The 21144-nt window shown below is 61.7% G+C and overlaps 1 protein-coding gene across 3 annotated transcripts; it reads left to right on the top strand.

The window, feature by feature from the left end:
• The first annotated feature begins 3287 nt into the window (after positions 1-3287).
• Positions 3288-14934, top strand: B4GALNT4 (beta-1,4-N-acetyl-galactosaminyltransferase 4). 3 transcript variants are annotated; one of them, XM_055259802.2, is made up of 20 exons: positions 3288-3751; positions 5821-5924; positions 6376-6468; positions 6562-6657; positions 6735-6825; positions 6900-7000; positions 7151-7218; positions 7455-7533; positions 8755-8821; positions 8933-9067; positions 9141-9250; positions 9373-9473; positions 9550-9650; positions 9720-10626; positions 12542-12825; positions 12986-13139; positions 13250-13322; positions 13412-13565; positions 13930-14056; positions 14480-14934. In XM_055259802.2, exons 1-20 carry the CDS (start codon positions 3601-3603, stop codon positions 14601-14603), a joined length of 3120 nt encoding a protein of 1039 aa, XP_055115777.2. In that variant the 5' UTR covers positions 3288-3600; the 3' UTR covers positions 14604-14934. The 3 variants fall into 3 exon arrangements, 2 of the variants coding, with proteins under 2 accessions (XP_055115777.2, XP_055115776.2); XM_055259801.2 differs by lacking the exon at positions 3288-3751 and having other exon boundaries at positions 3782-5924; XR_008653555.2 differs by lacking the exons at positions 3288-3751; positions 13250-13322; positions 13930-14056; positions 14480-14934 and having other exon boundaries at positions 3777-5924; positions 12986-13194; positions 13412-13491.
• The last annotated feature ends 6210 nt before the right edge of the window (positions 14935-21144 follow it).

The raw sequence follows: 21144 nt of genomic DNA, 5'->3' as shown, positions 1-21144 counted from the left end.
TGGAAAACCAGAACCACCCCATAAGACAAAACTGCTAACGGCATAGGCCTTTGGGGAAGGAATGTTTGGGTCACCCCACCAGGCAGTGAACCATGACCAGCAGAGATGCTTGCAGAGGGCAAACGGACCACACAGGAGTGACGGAAGAGCGTGGCCATAAAGACTGTACCAGCCACGACCACACGACTGTAGAAGTGAGTACTTCTTATCTTCACACAAGCCACACTTGTACTGACATTATCCAATCATTCTTCATCTTCCATTGCCCTGCTAGCTGCATAAAATGCGTTAACAATAGTTAACTTTACATTTCATCTGAGTATTTGCGTCATCCAACTGCCAACATGCACTTTGCAGTGTCAAGTGTTAAACGCTCTTAGAGAAACTAGAAGAACGAGGATCGTCTTCTCAAATGTGGATAAAATGACACGAACCTTTTGTTCAGTCCCTTCTGGTTGGAATATTTGCATCATATTACGTAGAAGCATGACTTTGTTTTTTGCTTTATTTGGAAGTTAAATGTGTTTTTTAAAAGAAGTGTGTGTGTCAAGAGGAGGACCCTGCCAGGTTGTTCTTTTTTTTTTTTTTTTTTTTTTTTGAGACGGAGTCTTGCTCTGTCTCCCAGGATGGAATGCAGTGGCGCAATCTCGGCTCACTGCAAGCTCCGCCTCCCGGGTTCAGGCCATTCTCCTGTCTCAGCCTCCCGAGTAGCTGGGACTACAGGCGCCTGCTACCACGCCTGGCTAATTTTTTGTATTTTCAGTACAGACGGGGTTTCACCGTGTTAGCCAGGATGGTTTCGATCTCCTGACCTCATGATCTGCCCGCCTCGGCCTCCCAAAGAGCTGGGATTACAGGCATGAGCCACCGCGCCCGGCCAGGTTGTTCTCTTATTCTAAGCTGGAGACCCACTTCCCAGAACCTTCTCCTCTGTGGCTGGGTCACACCGAAGTGAGGCAGTGGCCGTTCTTCTCCGGAAGGGGCCGAGACGGATGTGGTAGCATATGGAGCATCTGCGTCCGGCAGATCCCAGCTCGCCCCTCAATGGTACCTGCTACGCTTTGGATCCACAGAGGACACCATCTGGCTGTGGACCCATCAAGTTTCCCAAACACGTCTCTCCCAACATTGCCAACACTTGCCTTCTAAGAACCTGTTTATGGGTCAGGCCAGCTGCTGCCTCCCCAGAGAGCAACCCTGGAGCTGCAGCCGGCCTGCCTCCATCACCCATCTCATCTCCTTCACGTCACTCACCACCAGCAAAGTGACTGCATTCACTGGTTTGTCCCTGCCTAGTAACATGTAAACTCCATGAAGGGAGGGCCCTTTTCTTCTTGCTCACTGCTGTGTCCCATAAGTCCCGGGCTCGTCAGGACACTAGAATACTAGGTAGCGTCCACTGGCTGGATGAATGTGCCTGGGATGGGGTGCCATGCAGTGAAAAGAGGGAAAGCATTAGATGCACAGCAAGACAGATACACATAAAAAATACGGGGCTTGGAGAAACAGAATGAGATGCATAAAAGGGCACTATCGGCCGGGCGCAGCGGCTCACGCCTGGAATCCCAGCACTTTGGGAGGCCAAGGCGGGAGGATCACTTGAGCCCAGGAGTTCAACGCTAGCCCGGGCCACATGGTGAGACCCTGAATCTGTTAAAAAAAAATACAAAAAATTAGTCTGGCATGGTGATGTGTGCCTGTAGTCCCAGCTCCTCGAGAACCTGAAGTGGCAGGATCGCTTGAGCCCAGGAGGTCAGGCCGCTGTGAGCTGAGATTGCACTACTGCACTCCAGCCTCAGAGACATAGTGAGACCCTGTCTCAAAAGGGGGTGGGGCACTATATTTTAATGAATATGCAGATAACAGAAATATGGAAAGTGGACTGCAGGAGGCAGGAGATGAGGAGCTGATGGGGTGGGGGAAGGTTTGAGAGACCAGGTGTTGTTTAAGGGCCGGTATGAACAGCAAGATATAACCAGCTTGCTTCTGCGCTCGGAAGTTAGGGGAGGAGGATGGAGGGGAAGGAGGGATGGAGTTGAGGTGCTAAGATAAGAAGGCAACTGCTGGACAATCTTCCATTTTGAGGTGGGGTCCACGTCCCCACAGCCCATGAACTTGGGTGGCCGTGGCGGCATGTGGCGAACCTCGGGGGTGACTCCAAGATGCTTCACTCTGTGTGCTGGACCGGGAGGCTGCCCCTGGCAGCTGGGCCTGCATGTGCTCTGGCCAACCACCCGGTGTAGCCCAGCCATTCCTGCAGAGGGTGCACTGGCTTGGGGCAGAAGCCTCTGGATGGCTCCAGCCTGTCCCGCGGAGCCGGCCCCACCACTCACGTCTTCCCACCGGAGGCCAGCACCTCGAGGAGCAGAGAGGAGCTGTCCCCGAATGCCCTGAGTTCCTGATCCACAGGACACAGGAACACAGGAACGCTGCTGTTGGACAGCACTGAGCCTGGGTGGTTTGTTACACACCCAGAGACAGCTGAACAGACAGAGGGGGAAGAGTAGGGTCACGCTGGCAGCTGGACAAGGGACGTACTGGGGGGACAGAGGGACTGGCAGGGGTTGGTGCAGACCAGGCGAGAAAGGGCACAAAGTGGGACAAGGTCCCGGTGAGAGGCACAACACGGTCACCCGCATCAGGCCGCGCTCTGTGGGGCGGGGGCCACAAGCTGGGGCCCCTCCTGCTGCCCAGACAGCTCGGCCCCCTGCGGCCCCAGCCCTGCAGGCTGAGATCCCGCAACTACTCCCACCCCTGGGCTGAAGCAGGTGCTTGGGGCCCCCCAGCCTCTCTCGCCCGCCCCCATCCCCACCCCCATTCCCCGCCCCCCAGGACCCCGGGTTCCTCCCCTCCCTCCTCCTTGTTGTCTGGCTCCAGTCCTTCGGGTCACTGTTCTCAGGAGGCTGCCCCGGCTCCCAGTCGGGCTGTGCCCATCCCCCGCCGCCCCCCACTGTCCCCAAGCCCCGGCGCTTCCCAGCCCCGCGTCTGTGTGCCGCGCCCCCGCGCTCCCTGGCCCAGGTGGACGCACGCCCCGCACCCCCAATCCCCCGCCCCGCGCCCCGCATCCCTGCCCGTCCCGCACCCCGAGCCCCGCCCCGCACCCCTCACCTCCCGCACTCCGCCCCGCACCCCCCCCGTCTCGCCTCCCCTCGCCCCGCCTCCTCCGCCCCGCACCCCGCGCCGCACCCCGCGCCCCGCCTCCCCGCGCCCCGCACCCCGCCCCGCGCTCCACCATTGGCTCCCCGCGGCCTGGCTCGGCCCGATTGGTTCCGCGCGCGGCCGGGGCCCGATCCGTGGTGGCAGCTCCGCGGCGTGGATGCTTTTCGGTCCCGCCGTCGCCCCAGGAGCGCGGAGCCGGGAGCGGCCGGGCGGGGGGCACCGCGAGGAGCCGCCCCCGCCGCCCACCCCGGGCCCGCGGCCGAGGGCGGCCTGGGGGGGTCGCGGCCGCACCCGGTGGCCGCGCGCGGCGGACAAAGGACCATGCGGGGCCGCGGGCGCTGAGCGCGGCGGGGCGGGCCGGGGATGCGGCGCGGGGCGGGCGGGGGCCGGGGGCTGCAGCGGCGCCGCTGAGCGCGGCCTGGGGCGGGCGCGGCGGCCGCGATGCCGCGGCTCCCGGTGAAGAAGATCCGTAAGCAGATGAAGCTGCTGCTGCTGCTGCTGCTGCTGAGCTGCGCCGCGTGGCTCACCTACGTGCACCTGGGCCTGGTGCGCCAGGGACGAGCGCTGCGCCAGCGCCTGGGCTACGGGCGAGGTACGGCGCGGGGGGCGCGGGGGGCGCGGGGGGCGCGGGCGGCGGGGGCCGGGCCTCCTACCGCACGGGGGTCTCGGCTAGGCCCGACCCGCCCGGAGACCCCGCCCGCTGTTCCCCGCTCTGCGATTTGGGGGGAGGGGGCGCGGTTCGGCTCGGCCCGGACGCTCGATGACGTCGGCAGTGACGCGCGCGACCCTCCCAGAGAGGGTCCCTGACTCTGGGATCTGGCCTGGATCCGGTAGTGAGGGGCTGACGGTGGGCTCCTGGGGAAGTCTGTGCCCCTAGACCCTCCTGAGGCTTCCGAGAGGCCTTCTCAGGCCTCGCCTCCACCCCCTGCCCGCTTAGCAGAGCCTCAGTTTCCCTGTGTGCTGGGGGCTTGGTGAAGTGGCCGGTGCAGCTGGGACGCTTCCCGGCGGGGGCGCCCTCCGCGAACTGTGCCAGTGTTGTGGGGGTCCATGCGTGGGGATGGGCCCAGCTTGGGGAGCCTGGCGTAAACTCTCCCAACCCCAACCCACGAACAAAGCAGATGGGGTCACGGTGAGCCAGCCGGCGTAGGGCCCCCTGGAGATGGTGATCTTTGACATACACCTTTGGGGGAAAGAGCATTCCAGACAGGAAGGCGCAGATGAAAGCCTGGGGTGGGAGGAGAAGGAGAGGCAGAATGCCCCCTCTGGAGGAGGGAGGTTAGTGCCATGCCCAGACCAGGAGATACCCCAGCTGGCTGCTTCTGAGCCTTTTCCAGGGAGCCAGGTGTCCTGAGGGGGCAGAACAATGGTACTGGCTGGGGACACCTGGGCCACTCCACCTGCCAAAGCCCCTGTCTTCTATTCCTGCGCCGGGACGTCTGGACCCACACAGGCCAAGGGTCTGGGGCTTGTCCCAACCCACATACCTCACAGCTTCCACACCCTCGAGAGACCCCCGATACTGCTGAATCCGTAAAAAGCCCCACCCCAGCTATCAGCAGACAGGGCAGGATCCACAGCTGGCCCAGTGACACAGAACAAAACCAGCCCCCTCTGCAGGCGCCTCTGTGGTTTTCTGAGCAGCGCAGGGGTCTAAGCCCAACCAGGAGGGGGCGGAGGCATAGGGACTCCTCTTCCAAGGACCCCTTGAGGCTAAGTCAGCTCCGTCCCAGGGCACCTGTACCACTTGCTACCTCTGAGTCCAGGGCCAGGACCAGAGGAGCCCAACAGCTGCCCAGGGAGAGGGCGAGTGAGCAGACTGTTCTGTCGGGGGACCTGGGGCCAAAGTCAGGGGAGCCCCGCGGGGACCCTTCCCAGGTCTGCCTGTGGACATCTCTACTGCCTCCCCACAAGCCTGAGCAGGCCAGCTCTGCACCCCAGCCCTCTCCACTTCCTGGACCTCCCTAAGCTGAGGACCTAGACATCCCCACTGCGGCCCCAGGGGGTTCCACGCCCTGGGACCTGAGCATCTGTAGGGACGCTTCTCTTCACCCCAATTCTGCCCCTCGTGGTCCTCCTACCCAAGGACACTCAATCCAGGGCCGTACCTGGGCTTCAGCATCCATGCCTGTTCCTCAGTCCAGACTTTGAGAGCTCAAATCCTTCAGGAGAGACAGTGCTGGCTTTCCTGACTACAGTCCCTGGCACTAACCCTGAGTTCTCAGTTCTGGTAAGGGAGGCAGACGTGGAACACTCCAGCACACAGAGAAAGTGCTGAGGGCACAGGGCAGTCCTGGAGTCTTCCTGGAGGCAGAGCCACTCAACAAGAATGGCCAGATGGAGGTGCATGTGGGTGCCTACACACGCCAGCTGGCGCACCCGGCTTTCCTCCCTCACACCTGCTGGAGGTTGGGAAGAGCCTGCTGGAAGGCTCAGCCTGGGCTGCCCCACTAGAGGTGGGGTGTAGAAGAAGTTGCCTCGCTATGGGGAGGGGCATCTGGTGGCAGAGAAAGCAGATGAGAAGGAGAGGCTTTAGCGAGAGACACCACAGCCTCCCTGCCCTGCTCCGGCCATGTGGGTCCCTGGCCCAGCTGAACCCAGCAGCAGGCGGAATGGCCTTGGAGAGAGCCTGGGCCCGAGACAGGCCTCACGTGCCACCTGCAGATGGTGAGAAGCTGACCAGTGTGACCGACGGCCGTGGGGTCCACCCTGCGCCATCCACACAGAGGGCTGAGGACTCCAGTGAGAGCCGTGAAGAGGAGCAGGCGGTGAGCAGGGCCTTGGGGAGAACACGTGTGCACGGAGACGACACCCCAAAGCCACTTGTGTGTTGGTGTCTTGAGAACCTGTCCATTCTGGAGGACGCAGCAGGGGGGCATGAGACACAGGACATGTGGGGCACGGCACGGCTTATCTGTGTGAGCTCCAGCACCAGGCATCCTATCTGGAGCTCTGTGTCTGGGGGCTGCAGCAGGTGCATGAATGTCCCGGCCAGTCAGTGTGTGGGGTGGCCGAGCATCTGCGTGGGCTAGAGTGACCAGGGTGTCTGAGTGTATGTGCCAGGTGCCATGGGTCAGGGTTTGCGTGACTGTGGGCTCACAGGCATTTAGGGCTGTGTGGATACATGTTGGAAGGGGTCTTTGTGAAGGTTTGTCTTGGTGTGTGTTACTCTCTCCCTGCCTTTCCAACCCTGACCCCATTGCCTTTTCTCTCCTGCAGCCCGAAGGTCGGGACCTAGACATGCTGTTTCCTGGGGCGGCTGGGAGGCTGCCACTGAACTTCACCCATCAGACACCCCCATGGCGGGAAGAGGTGAGCTGGCTCGGCCTGTAATGGGCTGGGAGGCAGGGTGGGGGCTGGGGGGGCGGCGGGCCGTGCAGAAGGTAAGGCCCCCCCCATCCCCAGTACAAGGGGCAGGTGAACCTGCACGTGTTTGAGGACTGGTGTGGGGGCGCCGTGGGCCACCTGAGGAGGAACCTGCACTTCCCACTGTTCCCTCATGTGAGTGCCGGGGTTGGGGGGTGCAGGGTGGGCAGGGCACGCAGGGGCTTCGACAGCAACAGTCACTGCCCCCCCAGACTCGCACCACCGTGAAGAAGTTGGCCGTATCCCCCAAGTGGAAGAACTATGGACTCCGTATTTTTGGTTTCATCCACCCAGCGAGGGACGGTATGGGGGTGAGGGTGCCCCGGGGGAGGGGTGTCGTGAGGCTCCACCCCCCTGAGCCCAGTCTCGTGGACTAGGAGACGTCCAGTTTTCCGTGGCCTCAGACGACAACTCGGAGTTCTGGCTGAGTCCAGACGAGAGCCCGGCTGCTGCCCAGCTTGTGGCCTTTGTGGGCAAGGTACCGCCACCCCAGCCCTGGCGCCTTCCCGGGACTCCTGCTGCTCAGTCACCTGTGCCCACCAGCCTCTTGGGAATGAGGACCCGACGGGCTTGGTGTCCCCAGGGAAAGAGTGAACCCCCCGACCACCCCTACTCTATCACCCCCCAGACTGGCTCTGAGTGGACAGCACCTGGAGAATTCACCAAGTTCAGCTCCCAGGTGTCCAAGCCCAGGCGGTGAGTGGCTGTGGGGTGCATGTGCGTGCACTTGTGTATTCGTGGGAGGGGGTTACGCGCTGTCTCATCCTGTGCACACTTGCACACATTCTGCATGAGCACCCGCCCAGCCGAGCTGCCATCCTCCTGAGGCCCAGCCCTGAGGGGTGTGGGAGCCACCCGCCCCCTTCCCTGGCTCCACTAATTTGAGCTTCCTGCGCATGGCGAGGCGCAACCCTTGTTCCTCGTGTCCCCAGGCTCATGGCCTCCCGGAGGTACTACTTTGAGTTGCTGCACAAGCAGGATGACCGCGGCTCGGACCACGTGGAAGTGGGCGTGAGTGCCTTCCGCCCCCGGGAGCTTCTGGAGACTCCACTCCCCCCACCTCCCTGCAGGACAACCGCAAGGGGGTCCCCGTCCCAAAGTTGACAAAGCAGATGGTCAGGGCCATGGGCCTGAGGTCAGCAGGGTCTGCTCTGCCCTCCTGGGGGGCTCGGTGAGGCTTCACTAGGAGTCACCTTTGAGTAGAGTCTTGAGAGGATGGAGACATTCAGTAGGGAGATGTGAGTGGCAGAGAATTTGGGGTGGGGTGTACGGCGGGTGAATTTCAGACCACAAGAACAGCGAAGGAACAGACCCAGCAGAGGAATCGGGTCTTCAAGACTAGGAGGGGTTTGGTGGCCAGATCAGGCGGGGCCTGAGCACCACTCTGGACAGACAGGGCTTTGTCCTGAGAATGAGGCCATTGGATTTGCATTCCAGGAAAAAACCCCTGGCCACAGAGCGGAGAGAGCCTGGGGGAAGGATTTTTACTGTGGCCTTTGGTCCTCAAACCCAGGGAGGTGGCTGTGGGGATGGATGGGGGAAGGGGGAAGGGGTTATACAGCAAGGCAGAGGGCCTGCAGCCTGGTGGGTGTGGGGGGCAGCGCGATGGTGCCTGTGTCTGGTGTGTGGAGGGCACGTTTCACCCCAGCTCAGCTGGGCAGAGGGCCCAGGCTGGAGACAGCGGTTTGGGGTGGTCTGTGGAGGCCCCAGGATGAGGTGGGAACAGAAGGGCCTGAGACAGCCCCTGGAGCCCCAACTTGGTGGTGGGGGTAGAGTGGGGGGCCATCTGGCCTGGCCCTTAGGGGGCCGGCAGTGATGTCACTGGGAGTAGGTGGGGTTGGAAATCATACCCTGAGGCGGGGGGGGGAATGGGGGGACTCAGGGAGGGAGGGAGGAAGGGAGGGAGGGAGGAAAGGAGGGAGGAGGAAGGGAGGGAGGAGGAAGGGAGGGAGGAAGGAAGGATGGGGGGAGGAAGGGAGGGAGGAGGAAAGGTGAGGAAGGGAGCATGGCGGGGTCTGGCCCTGCTCCCAGGGTCCCTCAGCTTTCTGGGTTTCCTTCCCCAGCTCCCCTGCTGCCCTTTCTTGGAACCCCCCGGACCCCTCTGCCATCTCCCCTCCTGCATCCTTTAAGGGATTGGTCCTATTAGTACCCCGGCCCTGAGCCAGGTAGACCCTTTCTTCCCTGGACCCAGCCACGGCCCTGTGCCTGACCCCCACCCTCTCTGCCCCGCAGTGGCGAGCTTTCCTGCCCGGCCTGAAGTTCGAGGTCATCAGCTCTGCCCACATCTCCCTGTACACAGGTGCGAGCGGGCGCCTCTGGGGATGTGGGGCTCCTCAGGATGGGCTCTGGGTGTGAGCGGGAAGAGTGGAGGAGGGGGTCTGAGCACTCCCTGGAACCCCTCTGCCCCCAGATGAGTCAGCCTTGAAGATGGACCACGTGGCGCACGTCCCCCAGTCTCCAGCCAGCCACGTGGGGGGGCGTCCGCCGCAGGAGGAGACCAGCGCAGACATGCTGCGGCCAGACCCCAGGGATACCTTTTTCCTCAGTGAGAGGGGGCCCGCGCGGGGGCGAGGGCGGGGGTGCCTGCCCCAGCCAGCCTGTGACCGCACCTCCTGCAGCTCCGCGCGTGGAATCTTCGAGCCTGGAGAACGTGCTGGAGCCCTGCGCCTACGCCCCCACCTACGTGGTCAAGGACTTCCCGATCGCCAGATACCAGGGACTGCAATTTGTGAGTGCGGCTGGAGACCCCCTCTCCCGTCCGGGACTCCGCGGAGCCTTCTCCAGCCCCGTGGGAGGCCGCCCGGGAGGTCCCCGCCCTGAGCCCTGCGCCCCCCACCCCCGACCCCCCAGGTGTACCTGTCCTTCGTTTATCCCAACGACTACACCCGCCTCACCCACATGGAGACGGACAACAAGTGCTTCTACCGCGAGTCTCCGCTGTATCTGGAGAGGTGGGCGCGCGGCCGGGCTAATGCGGGGCGGGGCGGGCGGGGCGAGACTCGACTCTGATTCCCCGCCGCGCCCCAGGTTTGGGTTCTATAAATACATGAAGATGGACAAGGAGGAGGGGGACGAGGATGAAGAAGAGGAGGTGCAGCGCCGAGCCTTCCTCTTCCTCAACCCGGACGGTGAGTGTCCGCAGCGCCCTCGGCCCGCACCCACCTGCGCAGGGAGCTTCTAACCCGCGTTTCCCGCAGACTTCCTGGACGACGAGGACGAAGGGGAACTGCTCGACAGCCTGGAGCCCACCGAGGCGGCCCCGCCCAGGAGCGGCCCCCAGTCCCCCGCCCCAGCGGCCCCTGCCGAGCCCGGAGCCACCCCGGCCCCGCCGACCCCTCCCCGCCCCCGGGACGAGGGGACCCCCAGGCACTCCCGGGCCCTGAGCTGGGCCGCCAGGGCCGCCCGCCCCTTGCCGCTTTTCTTGGGCCGAGCTCCGCCCCCGCGCCCTGCAGCGGAGCAGCCGCCCGCAAAGGTGTACGTGACCAGGGTGCGGCCGGGACAGCGGGCATCCCCCCGGGCCCCAGCGCCGCGCGCGCCCTGGCCGCGCTTCCCTGGCGTCTTCCTGCACCCCAGGCCTCTGCCCAGAGTGCAGCTGCGGGCGCCCCCACGCCCACCCCGGGCCCACGGCCGCAGGACCGGCGGCCCCCAGGCCACACAGCCGAGGCCCCCAGCCCGGGCACAGGCCACCCAAGGGGGCCAGGAGGGCCAGGCGCGCACGATGGCACCTGCGGCGCCCACAGTGGACTCAAACTTGTCTTCCGAAGCACGGCCCGTGACCTCCTTCCTGAGCTTGTCCCAGGTGTCCGGGCCGCAGCTGCCCGGGGAGGGCGAAGAGGAGGAGGAGGGGGAGGACGATGGGGCCCCCGGGGACGAGGCCGAGTCGGAGGACAGCGAGGAGGCCGCGGGCCCGGCGCTCGGACGCTGGCGTGAGGATGCCATCGACTGGCAGCGCACGTTCAGCGTGGGCGCCGTGGACTTCGAGCTGCTGCGGTCGGACTGGAACGACCTGCGGTGCAACGTTTCGGGGAACCTACAGCTGCCGGAGGCAGAGGCCGTGGACGTGACCGCTCAGTACATGGAGCGGCTGAACGCGCGCCACGGCGGGTATGGGGGCGGCCGAACGCGCGCCAGGGCGGTTGTGGGGTCGGGGACAGAGGGGGGAGAGGAGGTCCCGGCCTTGGTGGACACGTCAGACCTTCCCCAGGGCCCAGTGGTGTACCGGCCTGGGGGCTGAGGCACCGCGCCCCACCGCAGGGAAGCCCCAGCTTCTCCCCTTCCTTCTCGGTATCCTGACTGCCCGGGCACTTGTCCAGCCTCAGGGACCTCCCGGTGCTGGCGCCCCGTCCTTGCACCTGTGAACCCCACTTCTGTCATCCTGGACCTGGGCCCAGGGATGAGTCCAAGCTGCAGAAGTCAGCGTCAGTCGCAGCCAGTTGCTGCGCAGACAGCCCCATTCCGGGACCAGGCAGAGACACTTAGGGCAAAGCTCAGGACCCCTGGGCCCCTCCTCCTCTCCCCTCGCAGTGTCCCTGGGCGTTCCCAGACTCTCAGGACCTGACTGCAGAGGAGCGTGCAGGGCTTCTGCCCCATTGGCCCCTCTGGTCTCCCCGAGGCCCCAGGAATCTGGTGCTGTCTGCCCTCCCTGCAGGCTGGTGGGTGGGAGTGGGGAGTCTAATTTGGCTTTGGGGAGGCCTGTGGAGTTCTAAGAAGAGGCAGCGTCTGCTGTGCCCAGCCTTGAAGACGAGTTAGGAGTTGCACAGTGATGACAGGCAGAGGCAGGGGCAGAGGATGGAGACAGGGCCAGGACTGTTTCTTGTGTGCGTGATGGAAAGTTGTGAGCAGAGCAGGAATTCCACCGGTTTGGGTGCAGACAGGTGTGCAGTTGCCTGGAGAGGAAGGGAAGGTGGTGATGACTGAGCCTGGAGCCCTGGGCGGTGGGCGCTGGATCCTAGGTGGCTCAGAGGACATGCCTGCCCCTGATTCTAAGCTTCCTGAGAGCAGCTCGTCATTCCATGGGGGCCTCATGGGAAGGTCATGGTTGTGGCCCCACCTTTGCCCACCTGGGTGTGGCTCAAGGAGCAACAGTGTAGAGAGACCAAGAGCATTTGGGGAGGAAGTCCGTGACACTGAGGGCTTTGGGGTGGGGAAGGACAGGAGTTGGAGGGAGGCCTCAGACCCTCGGCTGTCACACAGGTGGGCATCCCCCAGTGAAGGGCACAGACTGCCAAGGGAGGACGTGAGGCCGACTGAAGAGAAACCGTTGTCTAGGGCAGGGTCCTATTTTCTCCAGATGAGGAGAGCAGAGTGGAGGGAAACAGGTTCTTAGCCGAGCGGAATGAGGAGGAAGGGGCCAGGAACGGGCTCTGGGCGTTGAAGCAGCCTCCTCCACTCAGGGATCAGGACAGGAGCGGAGCTGCTGCCAGGGGGAAAGGAGTGCTGTGAAGGCCGGTCGGGGGCTTCCCGGAAGAGGCGACCCAGGACCTGGAAGAGGAGGGGCTGGGAGGACTGGGGCAAACATCCCAGGCAGGGGACTCCTCAGGACAAAGGAGAGGGGACAGTGGCTGTGTCTGAGGAGGAGTCTGCTACCCCAGCATGAGGGGAAGATTGAAGGCCACAAATTCGAAACTGCTTAAGGTCCTAGAATGCCACAAAAGCCTCTTGGAACCTTGTCCTATGGGCAGTGGCTAACTCCGGAAGGTTTCTGAGCAAGGGAGTAACAGGACAGGTGGGCATGTCATAAACGTCACCTGGGACGTGAGTGGTGGCCAGGAGGCCCGCGAGGAGGTGAGGATGGGCCTGGGCTCGCCGGTGCGCCCCCAGTCCTGCCCCGACCCTGGAGGGGGTGGCTGGAAGGTGGACCTGCCTGCTGGGCCTGCCTGGAGGGGCAGGAGCTGTGCCGCAGAGCCCGCAGCCTCCGCCAACTCCAAGTCGGCTGAGTTTCTGTGGCCAGGGCAGACCAGGGTTGTGGGCGGGGTGCAGGCTGGAAGCCCTAGTACCGGCTGACCACCGAGCCTTGCAGGCGCTTCTCCCTTCTGCGCATCGTGAACGTGGAGAAGCGCCGGGACTCGGCGCGAGGGAGTCGCTTCCTGCTGGAACTGGAGCTGCAGGAGCGCGGGGGCGGCCGCCTGCGACTGTCCGAGTACGTCTTCCTGCGGCTGCCGGGAGCCCGCGTGGGGGATGCAGACGGAGAAAGTCCGGAGCCCGCTCCCGCCGCCTCCGTGCGCCCCGACGGCCGCCCCGAGCTCTGCCGGCCACTGCGCCTGGCCTGGCGCCAGGACGTGATGGTTCACTTCATCGTGCCAGGTGCGCAGGGCGGGTTCGGGGTGTCCGGGAGACCTCGTGGGAGGAACATGGAGCCTAATGACTAGGAAAGGGTGTGGGTGTCCGGGATGAGGTTCTTCGCAGCTGGGAGGCCCCAGCGTACAGTCAGCGTCAGCTCAACGCCCCGCGATTTCTCCTCCAGTGAAAAACCAGGCACGGTGGGTGGCACAGTTCCTGGCGGACATGGCCGCGCTGCACGCGCGCACCGGGGACTCGCGTTTCAGCGTCGTCCTGGTGGATTTCGAGAGCGAGGATATGGACGTGGAGCGGGCCCTGCGCGCCGCGCGCCTGCCCCGGTAACGGCCCCTACTTCCACCTGGGCGGACCCAGCGCCGCTTTCCTCCCCGGGAGGTGGGTTTTCCTGACCCCACCCCCAGAGATCGTGCCTGTGACTCCCACTCCCCAGGTACCAGTACCTGAGACGAACCGGGAACTTCGAGCGCTCCGCCGGGCTGCAGGCGGGAGTGGACGCGGTAGAGGTCCGAGGGCCGCATGGGGGTCGGGGAGCAAAACGGGGTGTGCCCGGGGAGGAGCGGAAGGCGGGGCTCAGACCTCCCGAACCCCTCAGGACGCCAGCAGCATCGTGTTCCTTTGCGACCTGCACATCCACTTCCCACCCAACATCCTCGACGGCATCCGCAAGCACTGCGTGGAGGGCAGGCTGGCCTTCGCGCCCGTGGTCATGCGCCTGAGCTGCGGGAGCTCGCCCCGGGACCCCCACGGTGAGGCCCCAGCATCCCACCAACCGCGGTGAAGTCCAGGAACCCGGGGCCTCTCTCAATCCCCAGGGGAGGCCTGGGAGTCCATCAGTGCCCCCCCGTAGTGCCCAGAGCCCCAGTCCCCCCGCACCAGCACGCCCAGGGCCATGCCGGGGGCCCCAGGAACCTCCTCCAGTATCCCGCGTTTATGCACCGCGCTCCAGGGTCATGACCCAGCACCACCGGAGGACTCCCGGAAGCCCCCGTGGTGATGGGACCCTGCACCTGAGCCCCTCCCGAGGTCTCCTAGCGGCGCTTTGCTGGGGGGCGCGGGGAAGCCTTGCAGGACCTGGTCTGAAGGGCAACACCCCTCACCCTCCCGCCCCAGGTTACTGGGAGGTGAACGGCTTTGGCCTTTTTGGGATCTACAAGTCGGACTTTGACCGGGTCGGAGGAATGAACACGGAGGAGTTCCGAGACCAGTGGGGGGGTGAAGACTGGGAGCTCCTGGACAGGTGACCACCTCGCCACTCCCCAGAGGTGACACCCTGACCCCTGCGTCCTCTTCCTCTGAATGGGGAGGGGGATTTATGCCCCCCATGGTGCCCACATGCTGAGAGAACTCTGCCCTTCCCCGTCTTCCCAGTATCCTGTAGGCCCGGAGAGACCCCTCCACCCACATCACTTCTGAAACCCTGTCCTACCCCCAGGGTCCTGCAAGGTCAGGGACATCCCTGAACCAGCTCTGTCCCCTGATCTCATAGGCCCTGAGTGGCCCTGAGTCCCCGTCCTCCCACTGGGGCCATGCAGGCTTGAGGCAGCCCTGACACCCCCGGCCCCAGGGTCCTGACCACCTCTCTGCCCCCAGCCCCAGGGTCCTGGCCACCTCTCTGCCCCCGGCCCCAGGGTCCTGACCACCTCTCTGCCCCCGGCCCCAGGGTCCTGCAGGCAGGGCTGGAGGTGGAGCGACTGCGTCTGCGGAACTTCTATCACCACTACCACTCCAAGAGGGGCATGTGGAGCGTCCGCAGCAGGAAGGGTTCTCACACGGGGGCATCCTGAGGACGGGCAGCCCCTCCCAGCCACGGTGGGAGTCCCGAGGCAGCTGCTGGGGGCTGGGCTTTGAGCTAGGTCCCAAAAGACCAGGCAGGGCTGGTCAGAGAGGCACAGCCACCACTTGTGCCTGCCCCTCTCTGGCCCACTGGGCGCCTGCGTCGTGCCCCTCCCCGGAGAGGCAGCCTTCACAGCGGGTCAGGGCCTGGCCTTGGTCCCCACTCTGCGATGATTTCTGTGAAATTTTGCTGTAGCGATGACATTGTTTTCAGAATTTCCAAGAGTTCTGTCTGTTCTGTTTTTTATTCAGAATGAAATGAAATATTTTTTTTAGTTCTGACTTGTCCTCTGTGCCTGTTCTCTTGAGAGGTAGAGCCTTCACCCCTGGGGGACCCTGAGCACGACCTCCTGACTCCCAGCCGCAGCCCTTCCGGACCCCTCCTTCTCCCACCCCCAAGACCACTTTCCCCTTCCTGCCTGTGAGGTTCTGTGCTGGGCCCTGTGGGGAGGGGGCTTCCGACTTCCTCCGCCCTGTGTCTGTGGGGTCTGTGCCCGCTGATAACGGACAGAGATAGCACAGGGCCCTCCCACAATGGGGTGAGGAATGAGCAGTCACCACCTCAGTTCCCCTCATTCTGCAAACAGAATCGGGGTGTCAGTCCCACCCAGCCTCCTCTAGGGTGGAGGAGCTGCTGCACCCAGGTGGGGCATGTCCTGTGCTGGGGTTGGGGGTGATCAGGCAGAACTCAGGGTTGCCAGAAACAGAAACCCAGCTCAAGCTGGTGAAGCCGTAATCAGGGGGGCCTGTGTGACTTTGGTACCTGCAAGGTCAGGGTCAGCAGGGCACCAGAGAAGGACAGACTCACAGGCTGGTCGAAGCCCACTCCTGCCTGGTCTCCTCTCTGCCTGTGGGTCCAGCTCAGTCCTGGCCTGGGCCAGGTCACAGGAGGGAGGCTATACTCTGCCAGGCACCGAGTGATTGTGTAAGTTCCCTGTGCCTGCGGTAGCAAATTGGCACAAATGAAGTGGCTTAAAGAAAATTATTATCTTACAGTTCTGGAGATAAAAAGTCCTAGAATTAAGCCCAGCACAGTGGCTCACGCCTGTAATCCCAGCACTTTGGGAGGCTGAAGAGGCCAGATCCCTAGACACGGTGGCATGTACCTGTGGTCCCAGCTACTTGGAAGGTTGAGGCAGGAGGATCACCTGAGCCAGGGAGGCCAGGGCTGCAGTGAGCTGTGATTGCACCACTGCACTCCAGCCTGGGAAACAGAGCAAGGCCCTGTCTAGGAAAAAAAAATGCTAAAATTAAGGTGTCAGCAGGGCTGGTTCCTTCTGGAGACTTAGGTGTGAGTCTGCATCTGTGCCTTCTCCAGCTTCTCAAGGACACCTGGATTTCAGCAGCTTGGCCTCTTCCTCTCTGTCACTCACTCTCTCTCTCTCTCTCTCTCTCTCTCTCATCGCCTCCTGTGACTCTGACCCTGCTGCCTTCTCTTATAAGGCCCCCTGCGATTACACTGGGCCCTCCCAGCAAACCCACAATAACCATCACATCTCTCACTCCGTCACATCTGCAAAACCCCTTTGCCATGAAAGTAACAGTCACAGGTTCTGGGACTAGGACAGGCACATCTTGAGCGGTCACTCTTCTTTCTACCTCCTCGTTCACACTGGGTGGGAAAATAGCTCCTACGCCCAGCAGCCGGAATTGTCCTCTGAAGATGTGTCCCGAGGTCACCGCTCACCATGCCCACAGGGCAGCTGGGAGGTGGAGCCGAAGGAGGAACCAGGTGGAGCCGAAGGAGGAACCAGGTGGACCTGCCATTGACCAGAGCGGCATCAAGTCGCCTGGTGTGGGCCTCACAGGTCCCGCTGGTCCACAGGGGAAAGGTGCCCACAGGGCAGGGGACGTGGCTGGCCATGTACATGCCCAGAAGCCACGTGATGACCAGCCGTCCTGCCCACTGATCCCTGTGTATCTAGTTCAGATGGACTTGTCCCCACTCACAGATGTTTTGCAGCAAGAGAAGAACTAGCCTTGGATTTAATGGTCCACGCTACCCCAAGAAAATGAGCAAAGGAGGGTCGGGCGCGGTGGCTCACGCTTGTAATCCCAGCACTTTGGGAGGCCGAGGCAGGTGGATCACGAGGTCAGGAGATCGAGACCATGGTGAAACCCCATCTCTACTACAAATACAAAAAATTAGCCGGGCGTGGTGGCGGGCGCCTGTAGTCCCAGCTACTCGGAGAGGCTGAGGCAGGAGAATGGCGTGAACCCGGGAGGCGGAGCTTGCAGTGAGCCGAGATTGCGCCACTGCACTCCAGCCTGGGCGACAGAGCGAGACTCCGTCTCAAAAAAAAAAAAGAAAATAAGAAAATGAGCAAAGGAGAGAACAAATGTAAACCACAGGAGGGTGAAGCCTGCACATCAGAAAGAGAATTAACCTTGGAAAACAAGTCAAAATTCCATGTAATCTGGACGATTCACACCATCATTTAATCCATTTAGCAATGATTCATTGCACACTCACTACATGTCATGCACTGAGGAAAAGGCAGGGAACGCAACAGACAAAAACTGCTGCCCCCCAGGATCTTACATCCTAATACAGGGGGGCGGGGCACGACGACGCTGTCAGTAACACATCTGGTATACCAGCTGGCGGCAAGGGCAGCGGAGGGAAAGGAAGCCCAGGAAGGCAGCAGCCCATGTGAGTGTGACTGTGTTTCTAAGCAGGGTGCTCAGAGAGACCAAGTATGAGAAGGTGAAGGCGGCCAAGGACACAGGCGGGGGAGGGCAGGGGTCAGCGGCAGCCTTTGAGGAAATTTCTTAAAAACCGATGATAAGGCCGGGCATAGTGGCTCACAGCTCTAATCTCAGCACTTTGGGAGGCTGAGGCAGCAGTGGCCCATCTAGAGTGGCCGCTGCCAAGATGCTGGCCTCAGCAGAGAGGCATGGCAGGGCCTCCCACTCCACGGAGCAGGCAGGAGCCCCGCCCTCCCGGGCACTGGGTTTGTTTGCGTGCACCTCAACATTCCTGTGCTCTTGGGGGCCCAGGAAGGCCCCCACCCGGCCCCCTGTAGGCTCAGAAGTACCTGCTCCTGCTCCCCCTGCTGAGCCTGGTGCTCCTGGTAGCTGGAGCCAGGGCCCACAGTCCGCTCCCAGAGGCATCTCCCAGCAGGTTGCGAGTCGGGTGAGGGGGGGCCCCAGGCTACCCCGAGTGTTGGAACTGCAGGGGGATCTTGTGGTGACATCGCCTCCCTCTGCTCTGATGCCGGCCCGGGCTCTGTGAGAACCTAAAGCCTTCACCCCAGGCTGCAAGGAGGCAGACAGGGCAGCAGGATGGCTGCAGGAGCAGCAGTGGCGGCAGCAGGTCCCCAGTGCCCCATGTCCCCAAGGCTTCCAACTGTGCCACCTCCACCCTCGCACAGCTGGGCAAGACCCACACCCAGGCCTGGAGCCCCCAGAGCCACCTCAACCTCGCTTCCTGCTGTGTCCCGGGAGCCCATGAGCACCCGGTTGAAGGCACAGCCGGGACTCATGGAACCAGCCCTGGGAGCAGTGGGTTTATTTGTGCAGGTTGGCAGGGCGAGAGCACCACAGGTGCAGCTGCAGCCGTCCAGGTTGCTGCTGTGGGCCCAGGCCTCCTGGTGGTCTTGGGGGCCAGGGAGGACCCCCTAACACCACAGGTTTGGGGGTGTCCCTGCTCCTGTGCCCACTCTGATCTTGGAGTGGGGTCGGGGCCAAGCCCTGGTGCTGTTGCAGCCCGGCCGGGTGTGCACCCTCAGAGCAGTGCCTAGATACCAGTCCCCTGCCACTTCAGCCCCTCCAGACTTTGGGCACCAATGAGTGTGGGAGGGAGGCCAAGATGGAGCTGGGGGCAGCTCAGTGCTTGCCTGTGGGCACCCCTTGGCACAAGTGGCCTGGGCACCATGGGCAGCAGTGGGAGGCAGACAGGCTCCTGGGAGGGAAGGGGCAGGTCCCTGGTGAGGCTCCACCTTCAAGCCAGGGTGGGCCTGAAGGCTGGGGGCCAGGCTGACAGTCCCGAGGAACACAGTGGGGACTCGTGTTGCCTTTTCTGGGCCCACCCATGGCTGCCCATGCACCAGTTGGCATGAATTTCCTCCCCTCTGAGGCCCATAAAAGCCCTGGGTTCAGCCAGAGTGGAGAAGAGGACAGAGAGATGACAGGATGACCAGCTGCAGAAAGGAGCTACCCTCTCTAGGGCCTCCTCTTTGCTGAGCACTGCAGGCATTGGGTCGACCAACTGCGGAGAGAAGCTGCCCTCTCTGCTGAGAGCTGAACACTCGTTGGGACGACCTTCCTGCAGAGAGGAGCCACTCACTCCCAGCCTCCTCTCTGCTGAGAGCCTCTAAGCTGTTCTGACACTTAATAAAGCTCCTCTTCGTCTTGCTCACCCTCCTCTTGTCTGTGTACCTCATTCTTCCTGGACACAGGACAAGAACTCGGGCAAAGGTGCTCCTGGCCACAGAGGTTTCTGGCCAGAAAAGCAACACCTCAAATATCCTGAAACATTTTTGGGGGCTCGTCTGGGATCTGCAGAAGGGTGAGTAAAAGTGGATCTTCTCTTTCTGTCCTTTCTCCGTGGTCCTTAAACTCCACAACAGTTAAAATGAAAGAAAAACACCAGGCCTCTGTCAATTAGTTAAAAGTGATGACTAGTCTCCAAGTGCCAGACTCAACACATGGAGGCCAGGCTTGCTGGGGAGGACACTGTCAAGCTCCCATCACCCTCAGGTGTTGGGAATGTTGGCTTTGTTCCAACCCAGTTTTCCTTCATGGAGGTCTAGCTGTCACGTGGGACCAGAAGGAGGTCCTAGAGCAACTGGGGTATCTGGCTGCGGTTACCCCTTGGTGTTATCCAAAGGCCCCTGGACTGAGTCCAGTCCCCGGCCTCCCACAAGGGTGTTGGCACAAGGACCTCCACTCTTTCCTATCATTCTTTTCTGTCTTTCTTTTGCGGCTGCCATGGTTCCTATCTCTTCTTTATGTACAATGTTAAATGTTAAGGATGTTGTTGCAAACCAGAAATATTACTGGGTAGAATGAGCATTTGACTGAGTCATCAAAACTAAAAAATGGAAGGTTAAGAATAGCACAGATGAAGTAAAGTGTGCCTTGGTATCTATATGTAAATTTGTGGCAAAAATGTTCTTGTCATTTCCTTGGCTTCCAACTTGGTGCCAAGCACCTTGAGACCCAGAAAAGCAGCATGGTCTCAGGAAGGAAGCTTTTCTGTAAATGTGAGACCCAGAAGAGAAGCATGGTCTCAGGAAGGAAGCTTTTCTGTAAATGTGAGACCCAGAAGAGAAGCATGGTCTCAGGAAGGAAGCTTTTCTGTAAGCGTAAGACACAGAAGGGAAGCGTGGTCTTGGGAGGAAGCTTTTCTGTAAATGTGAGGGCCAGTGATCCGAGGCCTCGTGTGTGTGGGCTTTCTTTGCCTTGCAGGGTAACTTGGACCTTTGCCTCTATTGTAGGATTGATCCAGCCCTCCTGGTGGCTGTCTCAGGAGAGGCTGCAAGAGGCAATTCCAGGGAAATAGAGAAGCAAACCCCAGAGGCACCTCCAGTGGAGGGATCAAACTCTTCACTCCTCCCTACTCAGGTTCTCTCTCAAGCTTTCCCCAGCCTAGAAATCCTCATTTTAGGCTGTTCCCAGTCAAATTAAGGGGGATCTTGGCAAGTTTTCAGATGGCCCTGACAGATATATAGAGGCTTTCCAGAACTTAACCCAAGTATTTGAGCTCTCCTGGAAGGATGTCATGTTACTTCTGAATCAAACCCTGACTGCTGAAAAGCAGGCCACCCCACAAGCGGCAGAGAATTTGGGGGATGAGGTGCATATCTTATATGGGGCCAGGGAAGAGGAGCTTTATCCAATTGGAAGAATAGCAGTACCATTGGAGGACCCTAAATGGGACCCCAGTGATAAAATAGGAGAATGGAGGATGAAACACTTTCAGATGTGATACTGGAGGGCTTGTGAGGGAATGGGGCTGGGCCTCTCGTTGCAGTGGGCTGTCCGTGGTAGAGCAGGGATTGGCCCCACTGCCTTCCTGGGGGATGGCAGGGGCCTTGGTGAAGTGTGCCTCTCTGTCTCCTGATTCGGTCAATGAACAGCTGGTCCTAGAGGATGAGGAGATGAGTTCATTGCACAGGTGGCCCCTGATGTCAGGAGGAGGATGCGGGAATGGGCTGTGGGACCAGATGGTACTTTGGAGGCATTCTGGGAGGGGCCACCTCGGTTTTTTCCAGTGGGGACCGGGAGGAAGTCCAGAAAAGAGAGAGGAGATACAGGAAGAAGGCAGAGGCTCTAATAGCCACCCTGTGGGCTCATGGACCCCAGAATGAATACACCTGTGACTGCTGCAAATGTGTTGGGCAAGAGCCCTCCAGGAGGGTTTTCCAGACAGTGCAGGGAGGAGGGCCCTGCAGGAGGGTTTCCAGACAGTGCAGGGAGGAGGGCCCTTCAGGAGGGTTTCCAGACAGTGCAGGGGGGAAGGTCCTTCAGGAGGGTTTCCAGACAGTG

The sequence above is a fragment of the Symphalangus syndactylus genome, chromosome 21 (genome assembly GCF_028878055.3).
Source record: "Symphalangus syndactylus isolate Jambi chromosome 21, NHGRI_mSymSyn1-v2.1_pri, whole genome shotgun sequence".
Classification (NCBI taxonomy): Eukaryota; Metazoa; Chordata; class Mammalia; order Primates; family Hylobatidae; genus Symphalangus; species Symphalangus syndactylus.
Note: the sequence above shows the minus strand (reverse complement) of the source record. Positions and strands in the feature narration are given on the sequence as shown.